General features: G+C 44.8%; 1 protein-coding gene across 3 annotated transcripts in view; it reads left to right on the forward strand.

Moving 5' to 3' along the window:
* The window catches only part of dlgap5 (discs, large (Drosophila) homolog-associated protein 5), a 30380-nt gene extending 16294 nt beyond the window's left edge, over positions 1–14086 (forward strand). The window contains exons 13-18 of one of the 3 annotated variants that reach the window (XR_008726296.1): positions 588–792; positions 2392–2434; positions 3993–4242; positions 11216–11319; positions 13146–13785; positions 13864–14086. Coding sequence is in view for 2 of the 3 variants with exons in the window: in XM_055663349.1 (XP_055519324.1) it covers positions 588–792; positions 2392–2434; positions 3993–4242; positions 11216–11319; positions 13146–13265 (722 nt within the window). In the remaining variant the exon portion in view is untranslated. Of the gene's footprint in view, positions 1–587; positions 793–2391; positions 2435–3992; positions 4243–11215; positions 11320–13145 lie in introns of all 3 variants that reach the window. The other 2 variants (XM_055663350.1, XM_055663349.1) reach the window with 2 other exon arrangements.
* Positions 14087–16567: the final 2481 nt, after the last annotated feature.

Consider the following 16567-nt stretch of genomic DNA (forward strand, 5'->3'; position numbering starts at 1 on the left):
AATCCGGAGCACCCAGAGAAACCCACACGGTCACAGGGAGAACGTACAAACACTGTACAAGCGGTATCCATTGCGGGATTGAACGGTCCATGGAGAGAAGGTGTTTTTAAACTGAAACTAAAAACCTTTTTTTAGTGCTTATCTGAAACATACTGCAAGAGGTGGTTGTGGAAACTGATACATCTGAATCATTTAAATGGGCAAATGTAAAATGATACATTGACCTCCTATTAACTTTGGATATCTGTGCAACAAACAGAACAGGATTGCAGAGACTGGTGTACTTTCTCCATTCTCTTGTCTACCCTCCTCACTCAAATGATGTGACTGGGAACTGCCAGCATAAACCGATGTTTAAAGATGTTGACTGCCAAAAGGTAACTTTAGGCACTCCAAATGCTGTGAGAATAGGAAATTCCGTGCTGGTCAAATTAACGCTGACATGTTGAAGATAGGATCTTGCAATTATGTAGATTGTTTGCAAATTAGAAATTAAATGCTATGCTTTTAGTGGTGCAAGTTTTAGAGTATGAATTTACTTGATCTTTGAGGTGACAATTAACTTTGAAATTCGAATGTTTAACCAGTGACTCCTAAAGCATGTCCACCAAGGCAAAGATCCAAAGGCCAATGCAGTGCCACCAGGTTGATTGTCCGTTCAGCGATTCCTGCATCTCCTGTGCCGTATGTCACAAAGAGTTCAAGCCCGCAGACTTGTGCAAGCTTTAATAACGTGACAAAGACAGAATCGCGTGTCATGACAAACCTCATTAGTTCCATGGATGGAGAGGGGTGAGTTTGCTGCTTGCTATTTTTTTTTAAATTATAAATGCTAAACATGTTGATGCGGGTTAACTTCTGTCCTATTCTAGAGTAATGCTAATTGGATATTCTTCCAAGCCATAATATCACATGCATGCCTTAATCTTGTCTGCTGTGCAGCATGGTAGAATAGTTGTCAGATTTCATGATTTTGTAGCTTGATCTTTTTACATTATTTTAGGGAACATTTGACGTCAATTAGAGAGCCGAGAGTTTATTGTCATGTGTCCCTGATGGGACAATGAAATTCTTGCTTTGCTTCAGCACAACAGAACATAGTAGACATAACGGTTGTCCATTGAAAGCCGATTGTGATAGGCGGTAGTCTCTTGCTAATACCAATTCTCTTCAGTTTGGTAAGCCCGGAGAAAGCAAAAGCAACAAACTGGAATTCAATGGAGGCAACAAAGGGTGTGTTTGAGTTGTGTGCAACTCTGAATAGCAATAGGTCCCAAGATGAATTTTGTTTTTCTGAAGGTGATACATTTTCAAATGTAAAATCGTGGTTACTCTGTGCTGAGTTTGTATTAAGATCCTGGTCTGGAAAAAGGAGGCACTCGCCAGATTTGGGTAGTCAGAATCAAGTTAACATCATGTTGATGATTATACTCCAGTCCATCGACAGGCCAGATGGCAACACGACAGATCTGGCATTCCATCTGAAAATCCTAAGATTTTACAGATATGTTGAGAGTAAAAGTATAGCAAGGTGGTCCTGGTGATTCCAGGTCCCTGGTCAGACCAGGGTATGGCCATGCTTTCTCTCTTCCCCCCTCCCCCCACAGGGTGGCAGATTCTAAAACTAGAGAACATAGGCTTGAGGTGAGAGATTTAAGAGGGATCTCGGGGGCAACCTTTTCCACGAAGGGTAGTCCATATCTGCAATTTCAGAGGAAGTTGTGGAAGCAGATTCAACCACGACTTTCAAAAAACATTTGAACAGGAAAAAAAAAGATAGGAATGCTTTAGAGTATAGTCAAATTGGACTAACCAGGGATGACAACTTGGTTAGCATGTACGTTGGACTAAATGGCCTGTTTCCATGATGTATACACTATGTAGATTTTCTTGTAGCTGTTGGTCCGAGTGTCCATCAAAGTTGGACTGAAAAAGACAGAGCCATGGCCACTTTTTATAGGGAACACAGCAGCGAATGAAGTGTTGCATCCCTGTACACTTGGGGGAAATGAATGGGCAACTTGGACTTGTCCCAAGTTAAAAAAATCTGGATAACATGCAAGTTTAGCCATTAACAAAAATACGTTGACTCAGTTACGCAGTCATGAATTCCACAATCAACCCAATGCTTAAAGTTGTAATCGTTCCCTGTGGTTTCTATTTTTAAAAATGCATGTTTTGTGGCAAACAAAACTCTATGAAATGGTTGTGCTTCCAACTTTGGTTAATTATGGTTTCTTTTTTCAAGACAGTACTTTTGCAAACATTGCTAATGTGTACTTTAGAAAACATTGAAAATTAGTTTGCGGGAAAACTTCCATTTGCTTGACTTACACTTTAGTGGTTGTGTGCATGAACCTTAGTTTTCTAACTAAGATCTCTTCTATTTAGCACTGCACAGCAAAGTACTTGTTCTGGAAAGAGCACAAAACAGGTAAGAAAACATTTCATGCATAACGATATACTTGGTGTTACTTTAATAATCCAGTGCCATTGATTATTGGGAGTCGTACTTTTAAATGGGTGAGCATCACTAGTGCTTTAGTGTACTTGATATACTTGGACAGTCAATCTCGAAATATAACCATATAACAATTACAGCACGGAAACAGGCCATCTCGGCCCTTCTAGTCCATGCCGAACACATACTCTCACCTAGCCCCATCTACCTGCTCTCAGACCATAACCATCCATTCCCTTCCCGTCCATTTACCTATCCAATTTATTTTTAAATGATAAAATCGAACCTATCTCCACCACTTCCACTGGAAGCTCATTCCACACAGCTACCACTCTTTTGAGTAAAGAAGTTCCCCCTTGTGTTACCCCTTAACTTTTGTCCCTTAATTCTCAAATCATGTCCTCTTGTTTGAATCTTTCCTACTCTCAATGGAAAAAGCTTATCCATGTCAACTCTGTCTATCCCTCTCATCATTTTAAAGACCTCTATCAAGTCCCCCCCCCCCCCCCCCCCCCCCCCCCCCCCCCTTAACCTGAACCTTAAATTGAAAATGAAACCATAGGTTTTTTGGATGGAATCTTGTACGTTAACTTCTTTAAGCTATTTGAAAGAATAGCCAACATGGTAGGAATGTAACATTGGCATTTTAGAACTATTCACTGGATGGTCAGCCATTTCCCCTCTTGATTGTAACTGAGCTGGGTTGATGGACCAAAGTGAAAGTGAACTCGTAAACATTAAATGTCTGGCGATTTCTAAATGTGTTCTTTTCAAGTGGCAGACACCTGCATTAGTGACCATGTCCCAAATGAATCTGTGAGAAATAGGCATGCAGATTATAGATATCCAGTTTTCAACTTGATTCTCTGCTAAATTCTGCCCTTGACTGAGTAAGTCAAGTCACTTTTATTTCTATAGCACATTTAAAAAACAACTCTCGTTGGCCAAAGTGCTTTACATTGGTGGAGGTACTAACGTTATACAACAGTGGTTCATGGATTAAATATAAACATTACTACATACATATAGCCCTCGCTCGGAGGACGTCAATAAAGGCTTGGGAGTAGAGATGAGTTTTAGGTCTCGACTTAAATGAGTCGATGGAGGGGGCAGTTCCGATGGGAAGAGGGATGCTGTTCCATAGTCTAGGAGCTGCAACCGTAAAGGCGCGGTCGCCCCTGAGCTTATGCCTAGACCGCGGGATGCGCAGTAACCCCAAGTCGAACGATCTGAGGGACCTGGAGGTGGTGTGGTGGGTAAACAGACTTTTGATGTAGGTGGGGACAAGCCCGTTAAGGGCTTTGTAGACATAAAGGAGGATCTTGATATTTATTCGGAACCACACGGAGCCAGTGGAGAGAGGCCAGGATCGGGGTGATGTGACACGTCTGAAGCTTTGAGCCAAGAGTGAGGGGGTGATAGTGGAAGGTGGGGTTATGATGTAACTATTTGCCCTCGTTGCCAGGTGTTGATTAGTTTAGGTCTGGGTATATTATTTGCAAGAGTAGTTTAACACTTATTGTTTCCCCAGGTAGATTTTGAGCAGTATCTCCAGCCCAGTTTGAGTGCTCACGACCAGCCAGAAGCAATGCAGTCTTCATTCCATAATGGTGTTAAGTCTAGTTGCCCCCAAGAAAGCTCGACAGGTGACATTGAGCTACCAGAGGAAGAAACGCAATCTTCAGTGCAAGATGTGGAAATGACGAGTCCTGTGTGTGAGCAACCTTCGACTAGCACCCACACAACATCGCTGGGGGAGTTGCAATTGACCAGTCATTCAGGTACACTGAATTTTGTTCGTGCATGTAACACCTTGATTTTACTTCGGAGTCACGTGAGTGACTACGTGAAGAACCCACCCAGCGCGCAGGCGCGGCATTACGTCAGCAGTGCAACAGCGGCAGCAGCTCGAGCCAGGCTCTCCAGCTGCAGCATAAAGACGGGACCTCAGGTAAGTGTCTTTTTCGTTACAGAGTCGCGCTAGAGAGAATAATGGCCTCTCGCAAGCGACCAGCCAGGAGGACTGCCTGCCCTACTCCACCCGAGGACGGGTCCATAGCGGGACGGCAGCCTCTCGCAGCGGAGGAGCTTTTTCAACGCTCCCGCTCACCCGACACCGAGCCGCCCCCAGTGCTGCAGATCTCAACGCCCCGCACAGGGAGGAAGGCGACACAGAAAACCGACTGGCCGGTGTCCTCCGATGATTCGGAGGAACGGGAACACTCTCCCCCACCGAAAAGGGGAGACGCTCGGATAAGCTGCATGAGGCAGCTCCTCGAGCGTATGATCAATGAGGAGATGCGGCATCTCCCAGGAGGACGGGCTTTGGCCTCCTCCTCTCCACACCCTTCTGTACCCTCTATATTCGAGGGCAGTAAGGGAGGCCAGGACTGGGCTGGCCTATCCCAAGGGCAGGCGGAGGATATCGTCAGCATGCCGGGCGTGCCGGAAGAAGAGCTACTGGGTGTAGTGGGCCGATATGCGGCACCACCAACAACTGGGATGGTGTTGCCACCCAGAATGGCGGCAACTATAAACTGGCTGTCCAACAACCCGCTGCAGGACAAGGCTGTCCAGCAGGCCCTTGACAACTACATCGCGCCCGAAAATTGCGAGGCGCTGAGGGTCAAGACGGTAAATGGGCAGATCTGGAACCAGCTGGGGCAGCACATAAGGGCTCAGGAGGTCAAAATGCAGCGAGTCCTGAAGCTCCACTCAGCAGCCGTCACCGCCTTTGCTCGGTCCGTTGGGGATGAAGACTTGACCATACCCCAGCAGGATGCCCTCGCACTGATGTGCAGCACCACGTATGAGCTAAACAACCTACGGCGGGACAACATCAGGCCTGCCCTCAACCCAACGTATGCCGGCCTCTGTAAAGCTCCAGCGCCCGAACGACAGGCGCTGCTATTTGGTGCGGATCTGGCCAAAAGGCTCAAGGAGTTGGAAGAGGCGGCAAAACCAGTAGGCCTCATGAGGGCAGGGCCAGGACCGAGCAGGGCGAAGACACCCAGTTGGCCGCACGCCTCGGCAGCCACCAGCAGATACCGAGCTGGTGAAAGCCTGGTGACCGCCTCCCACTACCCCCAGTGCTCTTTTTTAGAGCGGGGCCCAGGGCGGAGCCGTGGGAAGATGCGCCGCCCCACCGCAGCACCAACACGGACAACCTTGGGCCAGACCCACCGGAAACGACCCCACAAGTGAACATGGAGGTAGGTGGGTCTGGTTCCTGTCAACATACACAGACAAAGGGTGTAGTATTAACAGGGGGACGTTTGAGGTTCTTCAAGCATGTTTGGTGCTCCCTTACTAACAATCAGTTTATACTCAACAGTATTAGTGGATACAAAATTGAGTTCAAACCAGGCGTAGAACCGCCAGTTCAGCACATGCCCCAAAGGGTGTTCCTTCCCTCGGCAGTTGAGAAGGTAGAAGGACAAGCTGAACTTGATCGGCTCGTGGCTAAAGGCATCATAGAAATGACCACACACGAGCCGCAAGAATTTGTATCAAATATTTTTCTCAAAACCAAAAAAGATGGTGGATGTCGCATTATTATTGATCTGACATCACTCAATCAGTCTGTTGAGTATCAACATTTCAAAATGGAGACATTTGTCACTGCCAGACAACTGATCTCCAAGGGATACTACATGGCAAGCATAGATATCAAAGATGCTTACTATTTGGTACCCATTCATAAAGATTACTTTAAATATCTGAAATTTATCTGGAGGGGCCAGCTATGGCAGTACCGAGCTTTGCCCAATGGTTTAACGACAGCTCCCAGACTATTTACGAAAATTCTTAAAGTGGCCATGAAGAAATTGAGAGAACTAAAACATTTAGTAGTGGCCTATCTGGACGATGTTCTCATATTAGGAAGAACACGGGAACAAGCTGTCGCAGGAGTGTTAGCCACTAAACAACTCCTTGAAACTTTGGGTTTTATCCTCCACCCAGATAAATCAATATTGGAGCCTACTACTAACATGGATTACGTAGGCTTCACTATTGACACGATTCACATGACTGTCACTCTGCCCAGAAACAAAACAGTTTCACTCATTGAAGCTTGTAGCCATTTAATTGCCACACCACAACCTAGAATACGGCATGTAGCCAGAGTTATTGGCTCTATAGTAGCAGCATTTCCGGCTGCCCAACATGGGCCCTTGCATTATCAAAATTTACAAAGAGCAAGGACTCATGCATTACGCCTTCATAGGGGGCATTATGATCGCAAAATGGATTTACCCGCTGAAGCCAAATCAGAACTTCAGTGGTGGGTTGACAATATTTGGCACAGTCACAGTCCTATCACCGTAACCAATCCTAACATAACCATTGCAACGGATGCCAGTGCTTTAGGCTGGGGAGCTACTAACTCCAAAGACAGCACAGGTGGCAGATGGACTAACTCAGAGGCATCGCTACTACAATCACTGGGCATTAACTTTTTGGAAATGCTCGCCGCCTTTTATGGGCTAAAAGCATATGCATCTGGTATGCGACACGTGCATGTTAGAATTATGATCGACAACACTACGGCAGTATCTTATATCCAGCACATGGGTGGCATTAAATCAGTATCATGCGACAAATTAACTGCTATAATCTGGCAATGGTGTGTCGACAGACATATTTGGCTATCAGCTGCCTATTTACCAGGCAAACTAAATTTAGTGGCGGACACCAGGTCACGAAAATTCAACGACAACATCGAGTGGATGTTGGACCCAAAATTATTTGCTAAAATTATCAAACAATATGGTACGCCAGATATAGATTTGTTTGCGTCTAGGTTAAATCACCAACTACCCATGTATGTGGCTTGGGAACCAGACCCAGAGGCAGCAGCGGTAGATGCCTTCACGCTGGACTGGGGAAATTTCTTTTTCTATGCTTTCCCTCCCTTCTGCCTCATCAGTCGGGTACTCCAGAAAATTCAGGCAGACTCAGCCTCTGGCATTCTGGTCGTGCCCGACTGGCCTACCCAACCATGGTTCCCAATGTTCCACGACATGGTGGTAGAGACACCAATGGTCCTTCAACACCACCCCCAATTATTGACTCACCCGGTAACTGGCATTAGCCATCCATGCCACCAAAAATTGAAACTCCTGGTTTCCAGATTTTGAACAGGCCTTACCGGGGATTGGGGTTATCAGACAGAACAATCACCACCATGTCGGCATCCCTGCGAGTTTCCACCAAGAAACAGTACCTGACCTTCATCAGGAAATGGGAACAGTACTGTCTGGACGCAGGGACATCCTACACGACGACTTCGATCTCGGATGTGCTGGAGTTCCTGGCCCACCTGCACCATGACCTCAAGATGAGCTACAGTGCCATCAATACGGCTTGGAGCGCACTGTCCGCATACCTCATGCCGATAGAACAGCATAGTGTGGGATCCCACCCTCTAGTCATCAGACTCCTTAAGGGGATCTTTAATACCAAACCCCCTACACCTAGATACACTCACATGTGGGATGTGAGTGTAGTTCTTACACACCTTCGAGGTTGGCCTCCGGTGGAATCCCTGAGCCTGGAACAGGCCACTTACAAAACCCTCATGCTCATGGCGCTTGTCTCAGCACAGAGGGTCCATTCGCTCCATCAGCTTAATCTGAACTACATGGTGACCACCCCAGATACCATTACTTTCACCATGCCGGGGTTGGTAAAACAAAGTAGACCAGGTACATCAAACTCCCCGTTGATCTTCCGGGCTTACCCTCCAGAACCTAGGCTGTGTGTGGTGACCCACCTTCATCATTACCTAGACACAACCCAAACGCTAAGAGGGAGAGAGAAAGCCTTATGGGTTAGCCACAGAAAGCCTTTTGGACGGGTAACCAGCCAAACATTATCCAGATGGTTGAAACAGGTCCTCAGCATGGCAGGGATTAACACAAATGTTTTTAAATCCCATTCAACCAGGGCAGCGTCCACCTCAGCGGCGGATAGGATGCAGGTTCCCCTCGACCACATCCTCAGAGCAGCGGGATGGTCAAGGGAATCGACATTCCAACGATTTTACAACAAACCGCTGATGGAACAGGACGTCTTTGCGGATACCTTTTTAAAAACCGCAAAGTTATGATTTAAAGCCCATGGGAGCTATTTTGTTTTTTGTTATAGTTAATAAATATTTCTTTTATAACTAAACAAACTTGTTGGTCTCTAGCTACCACTTCCTCCCTCGATGATCTTTCGGCAGTGAGTGATATAACTGTTACACGGTTTGAAATCACAGACCTTTGAAGTCTTCACGTAGTCACTCACGTGACTCCGAAGTAAAATAGTAAGATTAAACGAGTACTTACCAGTACGAAGTTTGATCTGTATTTTATGAGGAGTTACGATGAGGGATTACGTGCCCTCCGCTCCCACCCTCATTATATAGATCAAATTCGGACTAATGTCTCGTTGGTCTTCACTATCTTTACTTCAACTAGTGTCTATCTGTGATTCCACACCGCTGCTTGGAAGTATGCCGCGCCTGCGCGCTGGGTGGGTTCTTCACGTAATCCCTCATCGTAACTCCTCATAAAATACAGATCAAACTTCGTACTGGTAAGTACTCGTTTAATCTTACTATTTAGGAGTTTGCTCCTTTTAGTTGAGCGATAAGGTGTAGAAACAGGTCCTTCAGTCGGAGAGTGCTTCCCAGCTGGGTCAAACAGTGCAGTGCTGGGACTGTTCCCAGTGCCAACCAAACCTCCAAAACATATTCCACAGCAGTGACATTACATGAATGTCAGATGCAGCAAACCTTGTGGCAGGGGCACAGATTGCCACGCAATTCCATTTTAATTTGACCCAGAAATTGTCACCAATAATCACACTAAGTAAGTACATATTATTTATATAGCATGTTTAAATCACTCGCGTTGAAATGAAAGTGCTTTACATAAAATAATTACGTATTCGTACATCCATAGAAAAATATTAAAAAACATTTAATCTGAAACCCCTGACTTGCACTCCAGACTAATGAGTGAACCTCAAATTTAAAAAAAGTCTGCACGTCGGAGACAATTGCATTCACCCGCGTTCCTTCCTCTAGCTTAACAATTTTCACCTCTTCTCGCATTTTGTCTCATTGTCTCTGGCCCTTGTTCAATAATCTACCTGTCAAACACCACCACCCCCCCCCCCCCCCACCACAACCTGTATCCATGTATCACCTGTCAAGCCCTGTCATGCCCCCTCCTCTCCTCCACCACAATCAGTCTGAAGAAGATTCTCTAGAGTTGCTGCCTGACCCGCTCAGATACTCCAATGCTTTGTCTTTTACTGAAAAATTCAGATGCTGAATTATTAGAGATTGACGGCACTCTGCCTGAACTCGCTGAAGTTTAGGGGGGGGGGGGGGGGCCTCATTGCGACTTATGGAATCGTGAAAGGCCTGGATAGAGCGGATGTGGGGAGGATGTTTCCACTAGTGGGAGAGTCTCGGACCAGAGGCCATACATGGCCCTCCCTTTAATATAATTTTGGAATACTGGTTACACATCTCCGATTCCTGCTTTGATGAGCCACTAGATGGTGCTAAATGTAACAGGCAGAAGCCTGCTACCTTTTATAATAGACAAAAGTGCTGGAGAAACTCAGCAGGTGCAGCAGCATCTATGGAGCGAAGGAAATGGGCAACGTTTCAGGTCGAGACCTTGAAGGGTTTTGGCCTGAAACATTGCCTATTTCCTTCGCTCCATAGATGCTGTTGCACCCGCTGAGTTTCTCCAGCACTTTTGTCTACCTTTGATTTTCCAGCATCTGCAGTTCTTTCTTAAACCTTTTAAAATAGTGTTGTTTGTCTAAAGTGGATTGAAACTATTTTAACTATCTGACACAGAGACTCAGAATACAAGGACATGCCTTTAGAAAGATGAGGAGGAATTTCTCTAGTCAGAGGGTGACAATAAACTGACCTTGAGACCTTGAATTAATTGCCACAGACTGTTGTGAAGGTCAAGTCAATGGATATTTTTATGACAGAGATTGACAGATTCTTGATTACTAAGGATGTCAGGAGTTATGGGGAGAAAGGGGTTGAGAGTGAAAAATAGATCAGCCAAGATTAAATGGCAGAGTAGACTCATTGGAAGGGACTACAGATGCTGGTGTAAACCGAATGGCAGAGTTGACTTGATGGGCTGCATGGCCTAATTAATTCTGCACCGAGTACATGATTTATGACTATATATTGGGCATCTGGGGCCTCGACTTCAGGGGTGCCCTTCAACCAGAAGTGCTTTGTGCCAAGTGAATTGACCAAGATGATAAACAAAGAGATTCTCTCTCTGTCCCCTCCCTTTAATATAATTTTAGAATACACATCTCAGATTCCTGCTTTGACTAGCCACCAGATGTCACTAAATGTAACAGGCAGAAACCTGCTGCCTTTTAAAATAGACAAAAATGCTGGAGAAACTCAGCGGGTGAGACAGCATCTATGGAGCGAAAAATAGTGGGTGAGGCAGCATCTAAGGATCGAAAGTCACCAATTCCTTTGCTCCATAGATGCTGCCTCACCTGCTGAGTTTCTCTAGCATTCTTGTCTATCTTTGATTTTCTTTCCAGCATCTGCAGTTATTTCTTAAACCTTTTAAAATAGTATTGTGTGCCTAAAGTGGATTGAAACTATTTTAACTATCTGACACAAATTAGCTGGTGACTTGGGATTGAAATATTTTCTTTGCTGTTCAGATTGTTCTGATTTGCATTTGCTTCCTCCCCCAGGTCTGCTGACTCTCAATTCCCCTCCCACCACACTTGTTCAAACTACTCCTTGTTCAAATTCTATGGGTGATGTGTTGGCTAAAGCAACTGCTGTCCATAAAATGGTAAGGAAAGAACAGCTTCCATAATTACTAATTCTATATTCTTTTCTTGTTGTATGACTGCAGAAACCAAATTTCGTTTGAACTTCAAATTACAATAAATGGGTATTGTATTGTAAATGTGTATTTGTATTGTATATGCAATTGTCTCTGTTCGTATCCTAGATGTTCAGCAGGCAACTTGATTTTCAGGCCTCTCCCCTATCCAGTTTGGAATTATCCAGTCCATTGTTGTTTATTATTATTATTTTCAGCTGTATTTGTGAAGCTGTGGTTATAACAAGTTGTGACTTTCCAGGGTTATGAAACCAAGATGGCCTGATGGAGATGAGATACAAAATGCCCGTAACGTAACCAAATTATGCAACGGGCTCAAGGATCAAGTGCTATTCGTATTTCTACTCCGTCCTGAACAACCCACTTTGTAAACCAATGCCAGAGGAACTCAGCGGGTCAGGCAGCATCTGGGGAGGAAATGGACAGGTGATGTTTTGGGGTTGGGATCTAATGGAGGATCCCAGCCTGAGACATTACATGTTCATACCTTCCCTGACTATTGCCTGACCTCCTGTGTTTCTCCAGCACTTTGCACTGTTTGAGATTGCAGCATCTGCATTCTCTTGTCTCCGTCCCACTTTGTAAACCACCTTTGGCCGTAACTTAAGTGACCTCCTTAACTTCTGCACGAACTACAATCCATTTGCCTCGACAGAGCACTTTAAATAGAAGCTTGTAAATGCAATAAGGAAGTGAATGTAGTAAGTAACTTGGGAAATATATTTGTTGCAGTGAACTTTTTTGAACTGCATCTTAACATTGAGATTCACTATTGAATTTGAAAGTGTTAAGTAACATTCAGATGTTCAAACCATCTGCCTTTCCCTCCCTAGCCTTGGGGTCCAGCTATTGTTTTGTGTTCTCTTCTACCTGATGTTGCTCAATTGTTTTACAGCTGGAATCTGATTAGCATGTGTGACTGATTGCCACTATTGAGGGGGGAGATGAGAGCTTGTACACAGACCAGACTTGGTCCCAATATGAAAGCTGATGCATCTGGGCTTTGTCCTTGGTGGCTGCACAGATTTCATAAGGTCGTAAGTGATAGCAGATTGGGCCATTCGCCCATCAAGTCTACCCCACCATTCAATCATGGCTGATCTATCTCTCCTAACCACATTCTCCTGCCTTCTCCCCACAACCCCTGACACCCGTACTAATCAAGAATCTATCTATCTCTGCTGTAAAAATATCTATTGATTTGGCCTCCACAGCCTTCTGTAGCAAAGAATTCCACAGATTCACCATCCTCAGACTATAGAAGTTCCTCCTCATCTCCTTCCTAAAGGAATGTCCTTTGATTCCGAGCCTATGACCTATACGAGACGATAGAACTTCATTCATCCCTGGAGGTGAATTCGTAACATTGGTCTAGGACTTTCCCACTAATCAATAAACAATAGGTGCAGGAGAAGGCCATTCGGCCCTTCGTGCCAGCACCGCCATTCAATGTGATCATGGCTGATCATCTCCAATCAGTACCCTGTTCCTGCCTTCTCCCCATATCCCCTGACTCTGCTATTTTTAAGAGCCCTATCTAGCTCTCTCTTGAAACCATCCAGAGAGCCGGCCTCCACCGCTCTCTGAGAGTGAGAGTCACCATCCTCTTCACATCCACTCTAGCCGAGCCTTTCACTATTTGGTAAGTTTCAATGAGGTTTCCACTGCAAATGCCTGTGGGTTTAACTTTTCAGCTGGATTTATTTTGGGTCCTTGTTTTACGTTTGGGTACTGAAAGCATTTTCAACTTTAGCGGCTCTTGTGTTTTTAAGCAGAAGGACGACAATTACATGAGCCCATTTGGAGCAAGTGCAGAGGACCAGCTCGTTCACCCATTTGGAGCTGCCCTCCAGGATTTGATATCATTCAGCCCCAGCGGAATCCCGCAATGAAGTCGAGAGGGCCAGAGATGTTGCCATTCACTACTGGCCGTCAGGAGACCAGAAACATGTGTGGTGGACTTGAAGGTTATCTTTTAAAACATTATGGACTTGTTGTAAACAGACTGGTGTTGCACTCGTGTTTAGTGGAGGAGAGTACACTGAAGACCAAAGCCAAATTTAGTATCGACTGAATCATGCAAGTCTTGTTACTCTTGAAGCCTCAGTCAACCACTGGTCTCAACCTAGTCGGTCAATGGGGTTTAACTTGCAGGCGTGCGTTCTGCCATTGGATAATAATATGCCACTATCCTGCAGCCATTCATTCATCATAGTCGTTGTTTGCCGTTCATTATTTTATGTTGTGTGGATCGTAAAAAGGAACTGGTGTGCTTAAGAAAAAGAATATTGATTTTATTATTTCCTGATCTGACCTGTCTATTTCCAGCTCTAAAGACTACTGCTGCACAAAAGGCCTATGACTGCAGGATAGTGTGGATCGCAGTACTGAAGAGAGACACAAAATGCTGGAGTAACTCAGCGGGACAGGCCGCATCTCTGGTTAGAGGATCTAGAGGTTCTATCCAGAGATGCTGCCTGTCCCGCTGAGGTACTCCAGCATTTTGTGTCTTATCTTCGGTGTAAACCAGCATCTGCAGTTCCTTCCTACACATTGGGTCTCTGTACTGCTCTTGTGTGCGATATGGTCAGGGATGGACATACAAAAGCATTGGCTCCATGAACAAGTGGTCTTTCCATGTTGTCAAGGTTTTCAATTTGAACTGTTGGATTAATAATACCTAAACAATAAACCTCACTAACATGAATCTCCACTCACTAATTACAACGTTTGAAGATTTTTTTTTCAATTTAAAAAAGAACAGTGTCATCTGAATTTGTAATTGCGTAACTATCTTGCTTTGTATGATATTGCTTAAATAAATGTTCAGACTTTCTCATAACTGTTTTAAGAACCACTTCAATTGATCATATGTGATACTATTGCAACCTTTCGCATTTCAAAACCTGTGCTTGTATTAGGCAAACAAACTGGACAGTTGGCAGGTCCTATTTCCTTTTTCCATGTGTTAAACTAACCAGCTTCACTCCTTGGGATCATATTTTCCCGAACCTTTCACCAAACTTGTTTATGTCCAGTCTGTCTATCTCTGCCTTCAATATATCCACTGACGTGGCCTCCACAGCCTTCTGTGGCAAATAATTCCACAGATTCACCACCCTCTGACTAAAGAAATTCCTCCTCATCTTCCATAGGGAATGTCTTTTAATTCTGAGGCTATGACCTCTAGTCCTTGACCCTTCCACTAGTAGAAACATCCTCTCCTCATCCACTCTATCCAAACCTTTCACTAATCGGTAAACTTCAATGAGGTCCCGCTCAGCCTTCTAAACTCCAGCAAGTACAGGCCCAGTGCCGTCAAATGCTCATCCTACGTTAACCCATTCATTCCTCGGATCATTCTTGTAAACTTCCAATGGACCCTGTCCAGGGCCAGCACATCCTCGGTTGTATGGCCCAAAATTGCTCACAGTACTCCAAATGCGGCCTGACCAGCGCCTTATAGAACCTTAGTATTACATCCCCGTTTTTGTATTCTAGCCCTCTTGAAATAAATGAGAAGCAGGCCCTTCGACCCACCCAGTCCACGCCGACCAGCGGTCTCCATACACTTAACACTATCCTACACGTTAGGGACGATGTACAATTTTTACCGCCTAAAAAACCTGGATGTCTTTGGCATGTGGGGAAAAAATCGGAGCACCCAGAGAAAACCCACGCTGTCATAGGGAGAATATACAAACTCTGTACAGATTGCACCAGTAGTCAGGATTAGAACCTGGGCCTCTGGCGCTGCAAGGCAGCAACACCTTCACTGTGCCACCTTGGTGCCCTTTGGCCATCTAACAGCCAGAAGATATTTTTGCAATCTTCCCTGCAAAGTCTCAATGCATTTGCGTTACTGTCTCAAATGCATCTTTGTAAAGCATTCGTCCTCTTTGTTAAATCACTCCCGTATTCCCAGTCCTTGTGTCGCTATTCTCTGCCAGTTCTATACCACTTTGGGATACTGGTCCTGATCATTCTGTCCTGCTGGGCATGCCCATTAATCGACTGATCTTTGGTGGTCAAACATCGAGGTCTGTAAATTGTTCTCCAAAGTTTTCCTCCAGGATAATCCTTTGAATCCTACTCTTTAAAATACTGTTCAGTTTCTCTCTTTTTGACTTGGGAGCTTTACACCACAAGCCTTGATACTTCTCGTTGTCTTCAATTGGCATGGCAATGGTCATAATGACAATAAATTGTACAGTAAAGGTATGTACAATCTCACCACAACATGGAGAGTGCAGCTATGCTTCAGATGGATGATAATGCAAATGTCAGACTGACCAGCTTTTTAAACACTTCCTTGACATGGTTACTTTAAATATAGAACAGCCTAAAGAGCTGCTTCACCTGAAGTCAACTTTTATGTATTTGGTCTGAGCCTCTGGATCCTGCCATTCATGCTCCCAGATGAAAGAAATTGTGAACTGAGCTTCGTTTAGTTTAGCGATACAGCACGGAAACAGGCCCTTCGGCCCACCGAGTCCGTGCCGACCAGCGATCCCCGCACATTAACACTGACCTACACACACATACACACTTGGGACAATTTACATTTATACCAAGCCAGTTAGCCTACAAACCTACACGTCTTTGGAGTGTGGGAAGAAACCGAAGATCTTGGAGAAAACCCATGGGGAGAACGTACAAAATTCGTACAGAAAAGCACTCGTATTCGGGAACGAACCTGGGTCTCTGGCGCTATAAGGTAGATAGCAACTCTACTGCTGTACCAATGTAACTAACCGTAATAAGTAGGCTCATGAGCTAATAAATGAATTTTTAACTTGTCTTTCTGAAGGTGCAGAATTTGACATTTAGTACAGGTCCACCACCGGCAACTGAATATCTCTGCCTTAAAAATGGATCAAGAAAGGATCTGCTTTTGTCTGTTTTTTAAAGTGTCTAATACTTGCAATACCCTTCAGTCTGAAGATGGGTCTTAACCCGTAATTGAGGGAGTGCAGCGTAGGTTTACAAGGTTAATTCCCGGGATGGCGGGGCTGTCATATGCTGAGAGAATGGAGCAGCTGGGCTTGTACACTCTGGAGTTTAGAAGGATGAGAGGGTATCTCATTGAAACATATAAGATTGTTAAAGGCTTGGACACGCTAGAGGTAGGAAACATGTTCCCGATGTTGGGGGAGTCCAGAACCAGAGGCCACAGTTTAAGAATAAGGAGTAA

Source organism: Leucoraja erinacea, chromosome 37, assembly GCF_028641065.1.
Source record: "Leucoraja erinacea ecotype New England chromosome 37, Leri_hhj_1, whole genome shotgun sequence".
NCBI lineage: Eukaryota > Metazoa > Chordata > Chondrichthyes > Rajiformes > Rajidae > Leucoraja > Leucoraja erinaceus.